Below are 14,055 nucleotides of genomic sequence, written 5' to 3'. Positions count from 1 at the left end.
CTACTAATAATAATAATAATAATAATAATAATAATAATAATAATAATAATAATAATAATAATAATAATAATAATAATAATAATATAATGTGCAGTCAATTCAATTCTGACTTCAGGTGACCTTTTTCAGAGTTTTCTAGGTATAGAAGGGGTTTCTCCTTCCTTTCTTCTGGAGATGCCCAGAGATTGTGCAGCTGGCCCAAGGCTACCCAGGCGGGCTCTTCTCTCAGGAGGCCCAGTGGGGGAATCGAACTCCCAAACAATGGCCAGGTACCTAACTCACTAAGCTATCCAGCCAGCTCTGAACATCTTATATCCCACAAAAACCTGATCTGGGCGACCCTACGTCAGAATCAACTTAAATAAAAACATTTTTGCCGGTCGGAAGAAGAGAACAAAACAAAGATCCCTCAGCTGGGAGTACCAGAGTTTAGGAATGATGACTGATGAGCCCGTGGTTCTTAACATGACCAGCCAGGAAAGAATGCTGCTCCTATACAGGGAGGTTCCATCTACAGTGATGCCTCGCTAGACGATGTTCATCCATTCCACTGAAATTGCTGTTTAGCGAAAAGCATTTCCCCACTGGAATGCATTGAAACCTGTTTAAGGTGTTCCAATGGGGAAGAATCATCATTGTCTAGCGAAGATCGGCCATAGGAAAGCCCCTTTGCGAACCGTTGATCAGCTGTCTTGCGAAGCTTAGGTACCGAAAAACACCCGTTTTGCAAGCACGGAGGGAGCTGTCAAAATTGTTGTCTAGCAAAAATCGGTTTGCGAAGCAGGGACCAAACACTGTCCAGCGAAATTCCCCCATAGGAATCACTGTTTCGCGAATCGCTATAGCGATCGCAAAAAGTCAATGTCTAGCGAAAAAACTGTCATGTGGGGTGACTGTCTAGCGAGGCACCACTGTATACTCTTTCAAAGCAGCCATGCACAATGGGTGCCTCTATCCCCATGTTGGCACTAGCGCCAAAAGGCCCACCTACCTAGAAATTTTTTGGGGGGGACAGATGAATGGGAGTTGTAGTTCAACAACATTAATGTCACAGTCTTATTCCCGACAGGACCAATCTCAACTGAGTTCAGATGTTTAGCAGGATTAGGCCTTGTTAATCCTTAAAACGGGAAAGAAACATGAATTAGCAGACTCTGTATTGGAGAGCCAAGGTGGGAGCAGGCATGGCATTGTCATCCAGCGCATAATTTGCACATCATCCATCTCCAACCAGTTTCTAGGTAATCCATTGCTGCCAGCCCAAGTGGACAAAACTGGGCTAAACGGACCCATATTCTTGTTCAGCCGAAGGCTGCTCATCCTTGCTTTAAATCGTTTCAACCCGTTACAGCCATCTTCAACTCAAGACTGTATTCAAATCTGGCTTTTTAAGTCCTCTTTCGCCTTTGTTTAATTTTAAGAAAACTGCCTGGTAATCTATGTCTTTATTTATTTAATTCTTATTTCTCCACTTCCCAAGGCACCTTACCAGGATATATTTTTCCCCCCAATCCACAAATAATCTAAAAATATGCATTTAAAAAAAATCTGAATCTACAATATTGATTTTTAAAAAAACCTTTATATACAAACTATACAAGGGATTTTAAAAGCCCCATGAAACCTCAAAATCACCTACCAGGGATGGACAGGTTTTTGCTTTTTTATTTATTTATTTTTATTTGCACCTGGACAATGACTGCCAGAAAATTCCAGGCACTATCTTTAGTTTAAAAAAAGGGGGGGGGGAGAGACAGATCTGCAGATCTCTGCTACCTCCCTCCCTCTCTCTACCTGCCTTCTTGATTCCCTGGCAGGATTCCTGCGTGTAAAGGTGAATGCAATCCATCAGGGAAAGCTTTTCCCAGCCCTTGCCTCTATTGCTGGGGAAGCTGCCCCTGTTGAATTTCTGTTCAATTTCTGTTGAATTTCTGCAATTCCAAGGAGGAGGAGGAGGAGGAGATTGGCCATAATCTGATGTTTTCCTTTCTGATGCATTACTTACCACTTTTGCTGGGTTGCAAGATGCCTCTCCCCACCTCCTTCCTCCATTCATCGTATTTGATGAGACTTCAAACAGGAAGGAACTTTGAGGCTTTTTTCTTTCTTTCTTTCTTTTTTCTTCCTTACAGACATTTTTCTTTTCACCCCCCCCCCTTTCATCCGGTTGGGTCTCTCTCTCTCTCACGCTTCCTGGCAAATGGCGCTCTTTCGTTTTAACCCCTGGAGAACCTAGCTCAAGCCATGTTATTTTTAATTTTTATTTTTGCTCCTGGAAGGGACGGGAACCGTCCACAGGGTGGCCAGAGAGAGTTCATCCGTAATTAAAAAAAAAAAAAGACGAAAAAAGAAACCATGATGCTACCCTTAGAGAAGAAAACATACAGGGGGAAAGACTGTAAAAAAAAAAGAAAAACCCACAACTGCCTTTCTTTAATTATTTTGTCATTTTATATTTTGCCTCTGTTTTGCTTCGTTTCCTTCCTGATGTACTTGCAGAGACCCACACCATATTTTAAAGAGCTTTGTTTCAAATGTGAGCTTTTGTATCGGATCCAAATCTTCTCCCTGGCAAGTTTACCCTGAGATACTAAATGTAAACCAGTGAGGAAAGGTGGAAGGAACTGGGGCAGGTTTGTGGAAAGAAGGCTGAGGGGAGATAGGATGGCCCTTCTCAAATACTTGGAAGAAGGATGATCGGAAATGCTGGATCCCTCAGTGGTTGAGGCACACAGAAATGTGGCAAACCCCATCAGAAAAGTTGTGATAAAAAGAGAGTCTAGGTGGGCCAACTGCAGCCAAATTAAACATATGACTTCCTGGTTGGAGAGGTAGGAATGGAAGAGCAACTATTATTATTATTATTATTATTATTATTATTATTATTATTATTATTATTATTATTATTATTATTATTATTATTATTATTATTATTATTATTATTATTATTATTATTATTATTATTATTATTATTATTATTATTTTTATTTATTTATTTATTTATTTATTTATTTATTTATTTATTTATTTATTTATTTATTTATTTATTTAATTTATACCCCGCCTATCTGGTCGGTGAGGGCCACTCTAGGCGGCTAACAACAAAAACAATACAATAAAAATACTGTATTATGGGTGTCTCCATCTCTCCTAAAGATCCTTGCTTCCTACCTCTGCTCTATCTTGCGTTTTCTCAATAAAATAATAATAATAATAATAATAATAATAATAATAATAATAATAATAATAATAATAATAATAATAATAATAATAATAATAATAATAATAATAATAATAATAATGCAGTGTCCATTCAAGTCAATTCTGATTTATGGCGATCCTTTTCAGGGATGGAATGCACAGAAGTGGGTTCGCCTTCCCTTCTTCTGGGGGGGGGGTATTTCTGGGACTGGACAGCTTGCCCAAGGCTACCCAGGCTGGCTCTACTTGCAGGAGGCCCAGTCAGGAATCGAACTCCCAACCTCTGGCTCTGCAGCTAGAGACCTCAACCACAGACAGCTTTTACTGCCAAAATGCTCTGACATCAAAGGTAAAATTCAAGGCCAGAATCAGAAAACGCACAAATCATTCAGATGCACTATAGCCCTCCTCATGTAAAACCAAAATACAGTATCAGGGTTCCAGACCTCATTAAAAAAAAAGCCTACAACTCCCAGAATCCCCCAGGCACCAGCCGGCAGGTTCTGGGATTTATAGTCCACAAAGTCTCTGTTCCAGACCTTAATTTTTTAAAAAACCTCCAACTCCCAGAATCCCCCAGGGCAGTAGCTGGCAGATTCTGGGACTTATGGTCCAAATTGCCACTGTTCCACTGCTTGGCTGAACACCCCCCCCCCAAAAAATCACTCCAACTCCCAGAATCCCCCCCGGCACTCACTCTCTGGGGGATTCTGGGACTTGCAGTACAAAACATCACTGCTCCAGAGTTTGTTCTTTCTTTTTTAAAAAAAACACGCTCCCAGAATCCCCCAGGCACAAGGTAGGGGATTATGGGACTCAAAGTCACTGTCTGAAGTTGCATTTCCTTCCAGCACAGCTAGGATGGAGTGAAGCCTTTAGAAACCGGTGGGGTGAAATGAGGCTTGGAAAGGCTCTGAAAGAGTTAAGTTCATAGAGGTGTGGGGGGGTGTTCTGTGAGTGCCAGAAAGGACTCAACTTTTTGGTGGGGCGGTGATCATGCCGCGGGTCTCGCTTCCTTCCCTGATTGATGGCTGCAAAATCTAGAATAGCAGCAACCATTGCGCCGGGATGGGTGACCTTTTTGTTTGTTTGTTTGTTTGCATGGCTGCGATAAAAAAAAAACAGAGGTGAGAGTTGTTGCGGGGGAGATTTAAAATACACAGAAATATAAATACTGTATAATATCAAACAGGAGAGGCAGAAAACAGGCGGGAGGGAAAGGAAGGCAGGAAGCAAGAAAGAACGGAGCATGTCAGAAAGGCTTTAAAGAGTTTTTTTTAAGTGCATGCAATCTTCCTTCTTTTTTCCCAAATTTAATCGCAACCAATCTAAGGCGCTAGACCCTTTGAACCCTCTAGATTAGAAGGCAGATCTTAGAAGCATTTCACCCTCCCAGCCATGATCTTTCCTGCATAAGGTTCCTCTTTTTATTTTTCTAATTCCAGTAAACAAATGTTTTTTAAAAAACGTGGCAGAGCAGAAAGAAGAAAACAAATGAGGTATATAGGTTGGGCTTGTTAAATTTCCTTTTATTGAGCTCTTGTGTACATGCACAACTTCTCCTGTCGACCTAAGACACCTTGCTGCCTGAAGCAAAAAAAAATTAAACGGCTCCCCCTCCCACTTCAGATGCAGAAGCATACAGGAGTGGCTGCTCCATCTTGTCAGATTGCACATGATGGGGGAATTAAATTAATTTTTACTTTTTTTAATTAGACCAACTCCCTGAATTTCTCAGCTAGGGAAATTATAGCCCGAAAAAGTAACTTTTCCATGCTATGGTGTGATGGACTAGCTTTGTAGTTTAGGACAGCCAAGAATGTTTTATAATCTAAAAATGTGCTGTTCTATAACAGAGGGAAAGGAATGAGGTGGTCAAGAGATGCAATGGCCAAGTATTTACAGCTGCCCACCCCAAAAAATCTGCCACCTGAGCCATTGTTGCCTTATTTATTTATTTCCATTTCTATGCCACCCCATTAGTGTTGTAACTTTTCAAATGGTTCAATTAAACCATGATGTACTCGTGGTAGGACCGCTCTGTGAAGTCAACAGGCACAATTCGCCTGAAACAAATCCCATTTTCAGTTTCTTGAATTTCAGCGAATGTCTTCAGTAGGTGCTTAAATCACATCTCTCCCCCTCTTCCTCCATCAGTCAGTGTGATTTAATAGTATTCTGCATTGCAATGGACTGTACAGTGGTGCCTCGCTTAAGGATTGCCTCGTTAAATGACGAAACTGCTTCATGATGACATTTTTGCAATTGCTTTTGGGATCGTAAAACGATGGTCTAAATAGGGCTTTTTCACTTTGCGATGATCGGTTCCCTGCTTTGAGAACAGATTCTTCTTCGCAAAACAATGGTTTTTTAACAGCTGATCAGCGGTTTCAAAATGGCCAACAGGTAATTAAAATGGCTCCCCGCTGTGTATAGGGACGGATTCTCCGCTTTACAGGCAGCGAAAATGGCTGCCCTATGGAGGATCTTCGCTGGACGGTGAGTTTTCAGCCCATTGAAATGCATTTAACCGGTTTCAATGGGCTTTTTCGTTTCACAAGACAGTTTTCGTAAGACAGCGATTTTCGCGGAATGAATTAACATCGTCTTGCGAGGCACCACTGTATCCTAGAAATACTGGCTCAAGAAACAAACTTGGTTAAAATATTCTTAATCTTTTGTTTAAAAAGGGTGGTGTCAATTTCGGTGACATGAAAATATTGTCATGTGAGGAGTACTGTTTAAGACATTTGTGTATTAAAAGCAACAACAAATTTTGTGAAGCCTTAAAAGCTAACACATTTCTTCCAGTTCTTGAAAGAAATCCTTGAAATTTCAACATCAGTTTAATCTTTTCAAACTTTGCACCCAGGTTTGGGAGGCAGGCAGGATTTCACTCTGGTTCTTAATTCTTATCAGTGCTTTCTTCTACTCTTCCTCTCTTAGGGAGAGATGCTCCTTGTTCACCCGTAAAGCCACAGACTTTTGCAAAGGGCTTCCAGCAAGCTTGATGAGATGAGTTTGAAGCTCTTCCCTTCCTTTGTTTTATTGGGATGATGCAGCGAGAAATGCTTTCTCATGACTTGCAGTGACAGCCAGGAAGCCAAGAGGCCTGCGCTGGAGCAGGCTTGCATGAGACTAGGCCTAGACCGACCCGGCCTGCCTTGGAACAGGCCTCAACTAGACCTGCATCGAAGTAGGCCCAGCATTGGATCAGGCCTCTGCACTTCTACATTGGGTTAGCCCCGGACTTGAGTAGGCCTGGGCGAGTCCTGCACTGGTGTAAGCCAAGACTCGACCTGCCTCGGAGAAGATCTAGACCGAAACAGGCTTGGACCAGAATAGGCCTGGACCAAACCCGTCCTGGAGAAGGCCTAGACCAGAACTATATTGGAGTTGATTTGGACCAGAACTGTATTGGAGTAGGTTTGGACTGGAGAGATTCTGTAGGCCTGGGCAAGTCCTGCGCTGGAGTAGATTTTGACCGTTCCTGCAGTGGAGTAGGCCCATATTAAAGCAGGCCTTGGCCTACATTGGATTAGGCCGGGCTGGAGTAGGCATAGACCAAAGTCCTACACTGGTGTAGGCCAAGGCCCAACCGGTATTAGAGCAGCCTGGACCAGACCTGCACTGGAGGAGACCCATACTGGAGGAGGCTTAGACCAGTCTTGCATTGGAGTAGGCCTAGCCCAGTCCTTCATTAGATTAGTCCTGTACTGGAGCAAGCTTGGATGGAATAAGCTTGCACCAACTCTGCGTTGGACTAGGCCTTTATTGAAGTTGTCCATAGTCGAGTACAAGACATACAGTCGAGCAGCTTGTAAATTGGAGTGAACCAGATTTGCAGAGTGGATAAAATGGATTAAAAAAATTAAAATCGTTAAAAAAAGTGATTTTTAAAATTTAAATCATGATTTAAATCAAATCCACGCTGCTTGCACTTCCCCATAGGAACCTCAGGCTCAGCCTGCCTTTCCACTGATCTGCCTTGGGATCAAGCCTGGTATGCAAAGAGTGGGCAAGAGGTGAACAGAGAAGACAACGTTTGTCGTTCTTTGGTGGTGGAGCGAGACGGAGAACAAGAATGGCCACCGAGCAGGGCGTATCCACAGCCCTCGGTCTCCGATTCCAGTCTGTGATGGAAGACGTGGTTCCACCTCCGCTAGGAAGACAGGAGCCCGGTCTGGAACGACTGGAAGGACCTTATAAAACCCACCCGGGCGACAACCCGGAGGAAGAGGAGGGCCTGCCCAGGTGTAACGGCGACCTCTTGATGAGATCCCCAGCCTTAAACTCCTCGTGGGGCCATCCGCCACTATTGACGCCGGCCCCGTGGGACAAGACCTCAGTAGTGCTCACGGCGTCCTCGGAGAGGATGATGTCTCCCGGCAGAAAGCCAGCGAACCAGCTTGTGCCGGGCCGTAGCGGGAAACCAGCCGAACCCCTCTATCGCCGCTTGGACTCTGAGGGAAGCGACACAAACGTCAGGGATGCCGCTGCGGCCATGGAGACACAGCGCCTGCACTTCCGGCAGTTCTCCTACCAGGAGACGTCAAAACCCGGCGAAGTTTGCAGCCAGCTCTGGTACTTCTGCCACCGGTGGCTGAAACCCGAGAGGCACTCCAAGGAGCAGATCCTGGAGCTGCTGATCCTGGAGCAGTTTTTGGCTATCCTACCCCCGGAGATGCAGAGCTGGGTCAAGAAGAACTATCCACGGAGCTGTGCCCAGGCGGTGGCTTTCGCCGAGGACTTCCTACGGAGGCAAAAGGAATCTGAAAAATGGGGGGACCAGGTGAGACCGAATTTGCCCCGGCCAGAGGCAGGAAATGTTTGTGTTCGTACAGATAGGTGGAGTGGTTAGCCGTGTTGTCTGGGGGGATTCTGGGAGCTGTAGTCCAACACAGTGACTTTCTCAGAAGCCCCGAGTATCGTGTGCCCAACTTTGTAATCATCGAACAACTTTTCGGGACAGCATTTGGGTGATCAGATACGCCATGCGAGTGGAGGAGGGAGGGACTGGTTTTTGCTAACCAGCTGAGCAACTAGGACATTTTTTCATCTGCTCTCGGAGATTTGTGGACCCTGCAAAAGGAGAGGTTCAGGCTTTTGCCACAGTTCCCTGCATCCTCTTGTTGGTGAGTCTTGTTGTTATGTGTTGTCAAGTTGCCTCTGACTTGTGGTGAGCCTATAAATGAGCAATCTCCAAAATGACGTCCACAAAAGCCCTGCTCAGCTCTTGCAGACTCAAGCCTGCGGCTTCCCTTTGGGAAGTCAATCTATAGCACAGTCCATCTCGGATTTGGCCTTCCTCTTTTCCTGCTGCCGTCCACCTTTCCCACCATTTTTTTCCAAGAGAACCCTGCCTTCTCATGATGTGCTTGAAATAGAGAGCCTTGGTAGTGTAACCTTAGCTCAGAAAACAGGGGAACTACAATAGGAGAACTTTGCAGATATCTTGGACTATCAGAAAGACAAACCCACAAACAGTTGTCTGGTTCAGGCTTAATTTGATCTACGACCTCCTTGTTGTCCATCTGTAAAGTTCTATTGTACAGTGGTGCCTTGCTTGACGACGATAATCCATTCCAGCAAAATCGCTGTAGAATGAAATCGTCCTCAAGCGAAAGTAAAAAGCCCATTGAAATGCACTGAAAACTGCTCAGTGCGTTCCAGTGGGCGAAATACCTCAACATCCAGCGAAGATCCTCCATAGGGTGGCCATTTTCCGGTGGCTGTAAAGCGAAAAATCCGCCCTAAACACAGCAGGGAGCCATTTTGAAAACCTGACAATCAGCTGTTTTGATCGCCGTAAAGCGAAAAAAACGGTTCCCGAAGCAGGGAACCGATCATCGTCAAGCGGATTTTCCCTATTGTGATCGCAAAAACCTCATTGTTAAGCACTTTTGTCGTGGAGCAGGGTAATCGTTAAGCGGGGCACCACTGTAGTTCCCCTGTTTTCTGAGCTAAGGTTATGCTCTTTTGCAAATTCTTCCATTAATTTCTCAGTGGGGTTGGTTAACTTTACATTTCTTTGTCCCTTTGAATAAAATCCATTTGGTTTTCAGGTGGTTTATGAAGAGACGCCCGAGAATCGCCTTGAACGGACACCTTCAGAGCCTGAGCGGAAGGAAACTCTCATGGAGGTCAAGCAAGAGGCCAAAGGAGTAGCCGACTGTATTGGTAGGTTTTCCTCACTTCCTGATGCTTTGACATGCCATCCAGTGAACATATATAATATCCGGTAGAACAGAAGATGCTCTCATTTCAACTCTGGCTGCTTGTCACCTTTATTTTTCAAATACTGTAGATGTGAAAGCTTTCAGGGATGGTGGAGTTTCATCCTGCATACAGATTCTGCTTTGAAAACAGAATCAGACTGTTGTTGTTTGTTGTTTAGTCATTTAGTCGTGTCCGACTCTTCGTGACACGACTACCATGCTAAATAAGCTGGACCCAAACCTTGTAGGGGTTTACAGTGGTGCCGCGCTTAACGAGCACACCGTTTAACGACAAATCCGCATAGCGATCTAATTTTTTAGAATTCACTGGTTCTTAACCTTTGTTACTCAGATGTTTTTGGACTGCAACTCCCAGAAGCCTTCACCATCAGCTCTGCTGGCTGGGGTTTCTGGGAGTTGCAGTTCAAAAACACCTGAGTAACAAAGGTTAAGAACCACTGTTTTAGATCGCTAATGCGATCGCATTGCAATGTTTTAATGAGTAAAACATCGCATTGCGATGATCGGTAAGCATTTCGCTTACCGATCTTCACATTGCGATGTTTTTTTAAACAGCTGATTGGCGGTTCCAAAATGGCCGCCAGGTGCCCAAAATGGCCACTGTAACCATTTTCGCGCCCTGCCCTATGGAGGAACTTCACTGAACGGTGAGTTTGGGCCCCATAGGAACGCATTAAACGAAGTTTAATGCGTTCCTATGGTTTTTTCAATCCGTTTAGCAATGTTTTTGCATAGCGACGATTAATCCGGAACAGATTAACGTCGCTATGCGGGGCACCACTGTATTTGTCCCAGAAACGGACTGGGGGCCATTCGGCAGTGGCAGAGAACGGTGGGACAATCAGGAGTATCTTAAGAAATTAAGCTGACAGCGTGTTTCAGCCCCATGGTGCTGTTTGGAGCATCTCTGTTAGGGGAACAAGGATTTAAAAAGGTCCCAAGAGCTTATGTTAGGAAGCAGCAGACTATGGGGCTATAGGGCCAAAAATTAAACACCTTGTAGTGTAATTTTCTGTTTGCTTCCACAGATGATGGGCAGTCCAGAGAGACAGAAGAGTCGTACCTCGAAAGTTCAGACCTGGTGGAGATCTGCAGGAAGGAAATAGGAAGCCACTCCCTCCCAGGAGTAGAGGAGGGAGAAGAAGAGCTGCCTCCAGATCAGGCTGGGTCGGAAATGAACCTGGGAGAGGACACAGAAGAGAGGCTTGCCAGCCACGAAGACCCAAACGCCCTCGGTGAATCCTTACGGCCGCAGAATGTTCTCAAAGGCAAACAAGAGACAACGTGTCGCGTGTGTGGGAAAAGCTTCAGCCGGCGGACGGGCCTCCTGGCCCACGAGAGAGTCCACACGGGGGAGAAACCCTATAAATGCTCTCACTGCGGGAGAAGCTTCCGTTCTAAGTCCACCCTCGTCGTCCACCAGAGGACCCACACGGGCGAGAAGCCCTACCAGTGCCAGGAGTGCGGGAAGAGTTTCCCGGTGACCACCCAGCTTATTGAACACGAGAGGACCCACTCAGGGGAGAAGCCCTACAAGTGCGCCGAATGTGGGCAGACCTTCCGCCAGAGATCCCACCTCAAGAACCATCAGAAGATCCACACGGGGGTCAAGCCGTTCAAGTGCTCCTACTGTGGGAAAGGCTTCAGCATCAGCTCCGACCTCATAAGACACGAGAGGGCCCACACAGGAGAAAAACCCTTCCAGTGCCCGGATTGTGGCAAACGGTTCTGTAATAGTTCGCAAGTTATCACGCACCGGAGGGTGCACACAGGAGAGAAACCCTACAAATGCCTGGAATGTGGGAAAGGGTTCACTGTCAGCCAGCAGCTCATCCGCCATCAGACCGTCCACACGGGAGAGAAACCCTACCAGTGCCTGGAATGTGGGAAGACTTTTAGCGTCAGCACTCTCCTCGCCGGACACTTGAGAATCCACACAGGGGAGAAGCCATACGAGTGCTCGGAGTGCGGGAAATGCTTCCGACTTCGCTCGACGCTCATCACGCATTTGAAAACCCATCCGGCAAGAAAAACATAGAAACGACAGTCGTTTTCAAAAGAGTAGCCATATTAGTCTCTGCATGCTTATCAAACAAAACCAAATTGAAACAAAACAAGATGCCAAAACATTGTGGCACCTTAAAGACTGTGAGCTTTCATAAATCCAGACCACTTCCTCAGACATAAGAGTGAAACTAGAATATATGACTATCCTATTTATACATGGCCCCATGACCAGGTGGGGATAGCGGTAACGGACAAAATAACGATGGTTCGGTTAGCAAAGGAATACGTTGTCTCACCAGACATTCTTTGAATTACTTGAAAATCACCCCATTAAGGGTGGAAACCAAACAAAGGCTTGAAAGAGAGACAGCTAATAATAATAATGTCTGAGGAAGTGGTCTCGATCGACTAAAAGCTCAATGAGCAATTCATCTTTAAGGTGTCACGACCTTTCTGTCTCTTATTTCTTGTCTTTGTTCTGTTTTGTTTTGTTTTGTCTGATAGAAAGAACTGGACGGCAGAAAACCCTGGGAGTGACGCAAGAAGGAACTCTTTTAATCTCATTCAAAATCAGGCAGGGCAACTTCAAAAGTAGTACAGTGGTGCCTCGCTGGACGACAATAATCCATTCCAGCAAAATCGCTGTAATAACGAAATCATCGTCAAGCGAAAGTAAAAAACGCATTAGAATGCATAAAAAACCGGTTAATGCATTCTAATGGGCGAAATACCTCATCGTCCAGTGAAGATCCTCCATAGGGCAGCCATTTTCTGGTGCCTGTTAAGCGAGGAATCCATCCTAAACACAGCGGGGAGCCATTTTGAAACCTGACGATAAGCTGTTTTTAGATCGTCGTAATGCGAAGAATCGGTTCCCGAAGTAGGGAACTGATTGTCGTGAAGTGAAAATCGCCCTTTGGAACATTGTTTTGCGATCACAAAAGCGATTGCAAAAACCTCATCATAAAGCGGATTCGTCATGGAGCGGGGTAATCATCAAGCGGGGCACCACTATTTATATATCACGTTGAAATGCTGAAAATAGTTATTTTAAGTTATCTTCCAACCCAAAATGACAACCTTGCAATGTAGTTCACGCCTCCTGTTAGAGATGAGGCAGGATGCTTGAGGCAAGAGAGAGATTAAATGTGTCCATTTCTCTTCGCATGATGAGTTTTCTGGCTGGGAAGTCGTCCTGCCTCTCTGGTTGGTTCTGAATGTTTGGTTGGTTATGGTCAGTTCTGAACTGGGAATGGGCCAAGGGTGCACCAGTAATAGGATCCCCTCTCTAGATATCATTGGGCTGCAGTTCCCAGGATCGCTTATCTTTAGCTGCCTTGGTGAGGGCAGATAAGAGTTGTACTCTCAGAACACTCAAACAGATAGAGGTTGACAGAACCGCCACGTTACTTGTTATTTGAAGAATCATGCTGTGAGGACAAGAAGAACACTGGAATACAGCAGAAATGGAATTTAAAAATAAAATAAAATTCCTGTAGTTGATTAAAATAGCGAAATTAAAAAAATTAAGACACAACAAAGCAGACAGAGGATAGCAGAAGAATATTACAATTGATGTGTTTCAGTAAGTAGATTTATGGGCCATACGAGGATTTTACAAACTTCCGGTTTATCTTAATTTTCCTTTGAAGGAATTCTTCATGTTTAACATTTGGCCCTCGTTGAAGTCAAAGCTTGAAAAAAAGTACTCCTTGGTGTGTGTCACCTAACATGTGTTTGGAGAGCTATCATTCTCAAACCCACTCACCCCCTTTCTCAAGGCTTGTAATACATTACCTGCTTGAAAAGCTACCCAAACTGGAGTCTAAAAGCAGCTTGTGGCAATGAGCAGCCTTAGCCAAAATCCGTCCTAAGAGGGACTGTGAGCTCCCCTCTTTTGTCCAAATAAATATGCTTTGTGCCTCATGAGTCTTGTCGCGTTCCTGTCTTAAGATGATTTTGTATGATGAGAATGGTGGCCTTTGTGGGGCTGAGGGCCATTCCCCTGCCCCAGATTTGTTAACACCTTGAGGGCCATAGGGCGACGTGGTGGCGCTGTGGGTTAAATCGCAGAAGCCTCTGTGCTGCAAGGTCAGAAGACCAGCCGTTGTAAGATCAAATCCACGCAACGGAGTGAGCTCCCGTCGCTTGTCCCAGCTCCTGCCAACCTAGCAGTTTGAAAGCATGTAAAAATATGAGTAGATAAATAGGTTCCACCACGGTGGGAAGGTAACAGTGTTCCGAGTCTAGTCTCACTGGCCACGTGATCACAGAAACTATTCGGTCAAACGCTGGCTCTATGGCTTGGAAACGGGGATGAGCACCACACCATGACTGGACTAAATGTCAAAGGTAACCTTTACCTTGAGGGCCATAGTTCCTATTTTACATATCTAATTTGTAATTTAGGACCCCCTTATCCGCAGGATCAGTATCCGCGGTCAGAAGATATTAAAAGAAAAATCTTCCCAACAATAATTTTTCACGATAAAGATACCAGAACTGGACACTGTAGGGAGCCAGGCACCATGTTCGTGATACTATTCGTGAGAGAAAAAACGATTGCCATGATGTCATTACCAGAACTGGCCAATAGCATTCGCTACTA

The 14,055-nt window shown here is 44.8% G+C and overlaps 2 protein-coding genes across 4 annotated transcripts in view; one reads left to right on the top strand and one right to left on the bottom strand.

Annotated features, from left to right (window-relative positions):
- The window catches only part of LOC110071474 (uncharacterized), a 28,243-nt gene extending 25,458 nt beyond the window's left edge, over positions 1 to 2,785 (bottom strand). For all 3 annotated transcript variants that reach the window (XM_072988249.2, XM_078388021.1, XM_072988250.2), the window contains exon 1: positions 2,006 to 2,785. The gene's annotated coding sequence lies outside the window, so the exon portion shown is untranslated. The remainder of the gene's footprint in view (positions 1 to 2,005) is intronic.
- Positions 2,786 to 3,337: 552 nt separating this feature from the next.
- Positions 3,338 to 13,376, top strand: LOC110091509 (uncharacterized). Its single transcript, XM_072988366.2, has 4 exons — positions 3,338 to 4,328; positions 6,148 to 7,993; positions 9,267 to 9,381; positions 10,469 to 13,376. Exons 2-4 carry the CDS (start codon positions 7,286 to 7,288, stop codon positions 11,476 to 11,478), a joined length of 1,833 nt encoding a protein of 610 aa, XP_072844467.2. The 5' UTR covers positions 3,338 to 4,328; positions 6,148 to 7,285; the 3' UTR covers positions 11,479 to 13,376.
- The last annotated feature ends 679 nt before the right edge of the window (positions 13,377 to 14,055 follow it).

This window comes from Pogona vitticeps, chromosome 2 (assembly GCF_051106095.1).
Source record: "Pogona vitticeps strain Pit_001003342236 chromosome 2, PviZW2.1, whole genome shotgun sequence".
Taxonomy (NCBI): domain Eukaryota; kingdom Metazoa; phylum Chordata; class Lepidosauria; order Squamata; family Agamidae; genus Pogona; species Pogona vitticeps.
The sequence above is the reverse complement of the archived record's forward strand: the minus strand, read 5'-3'. Positions and strand labels throughout refer to the sequence as shown.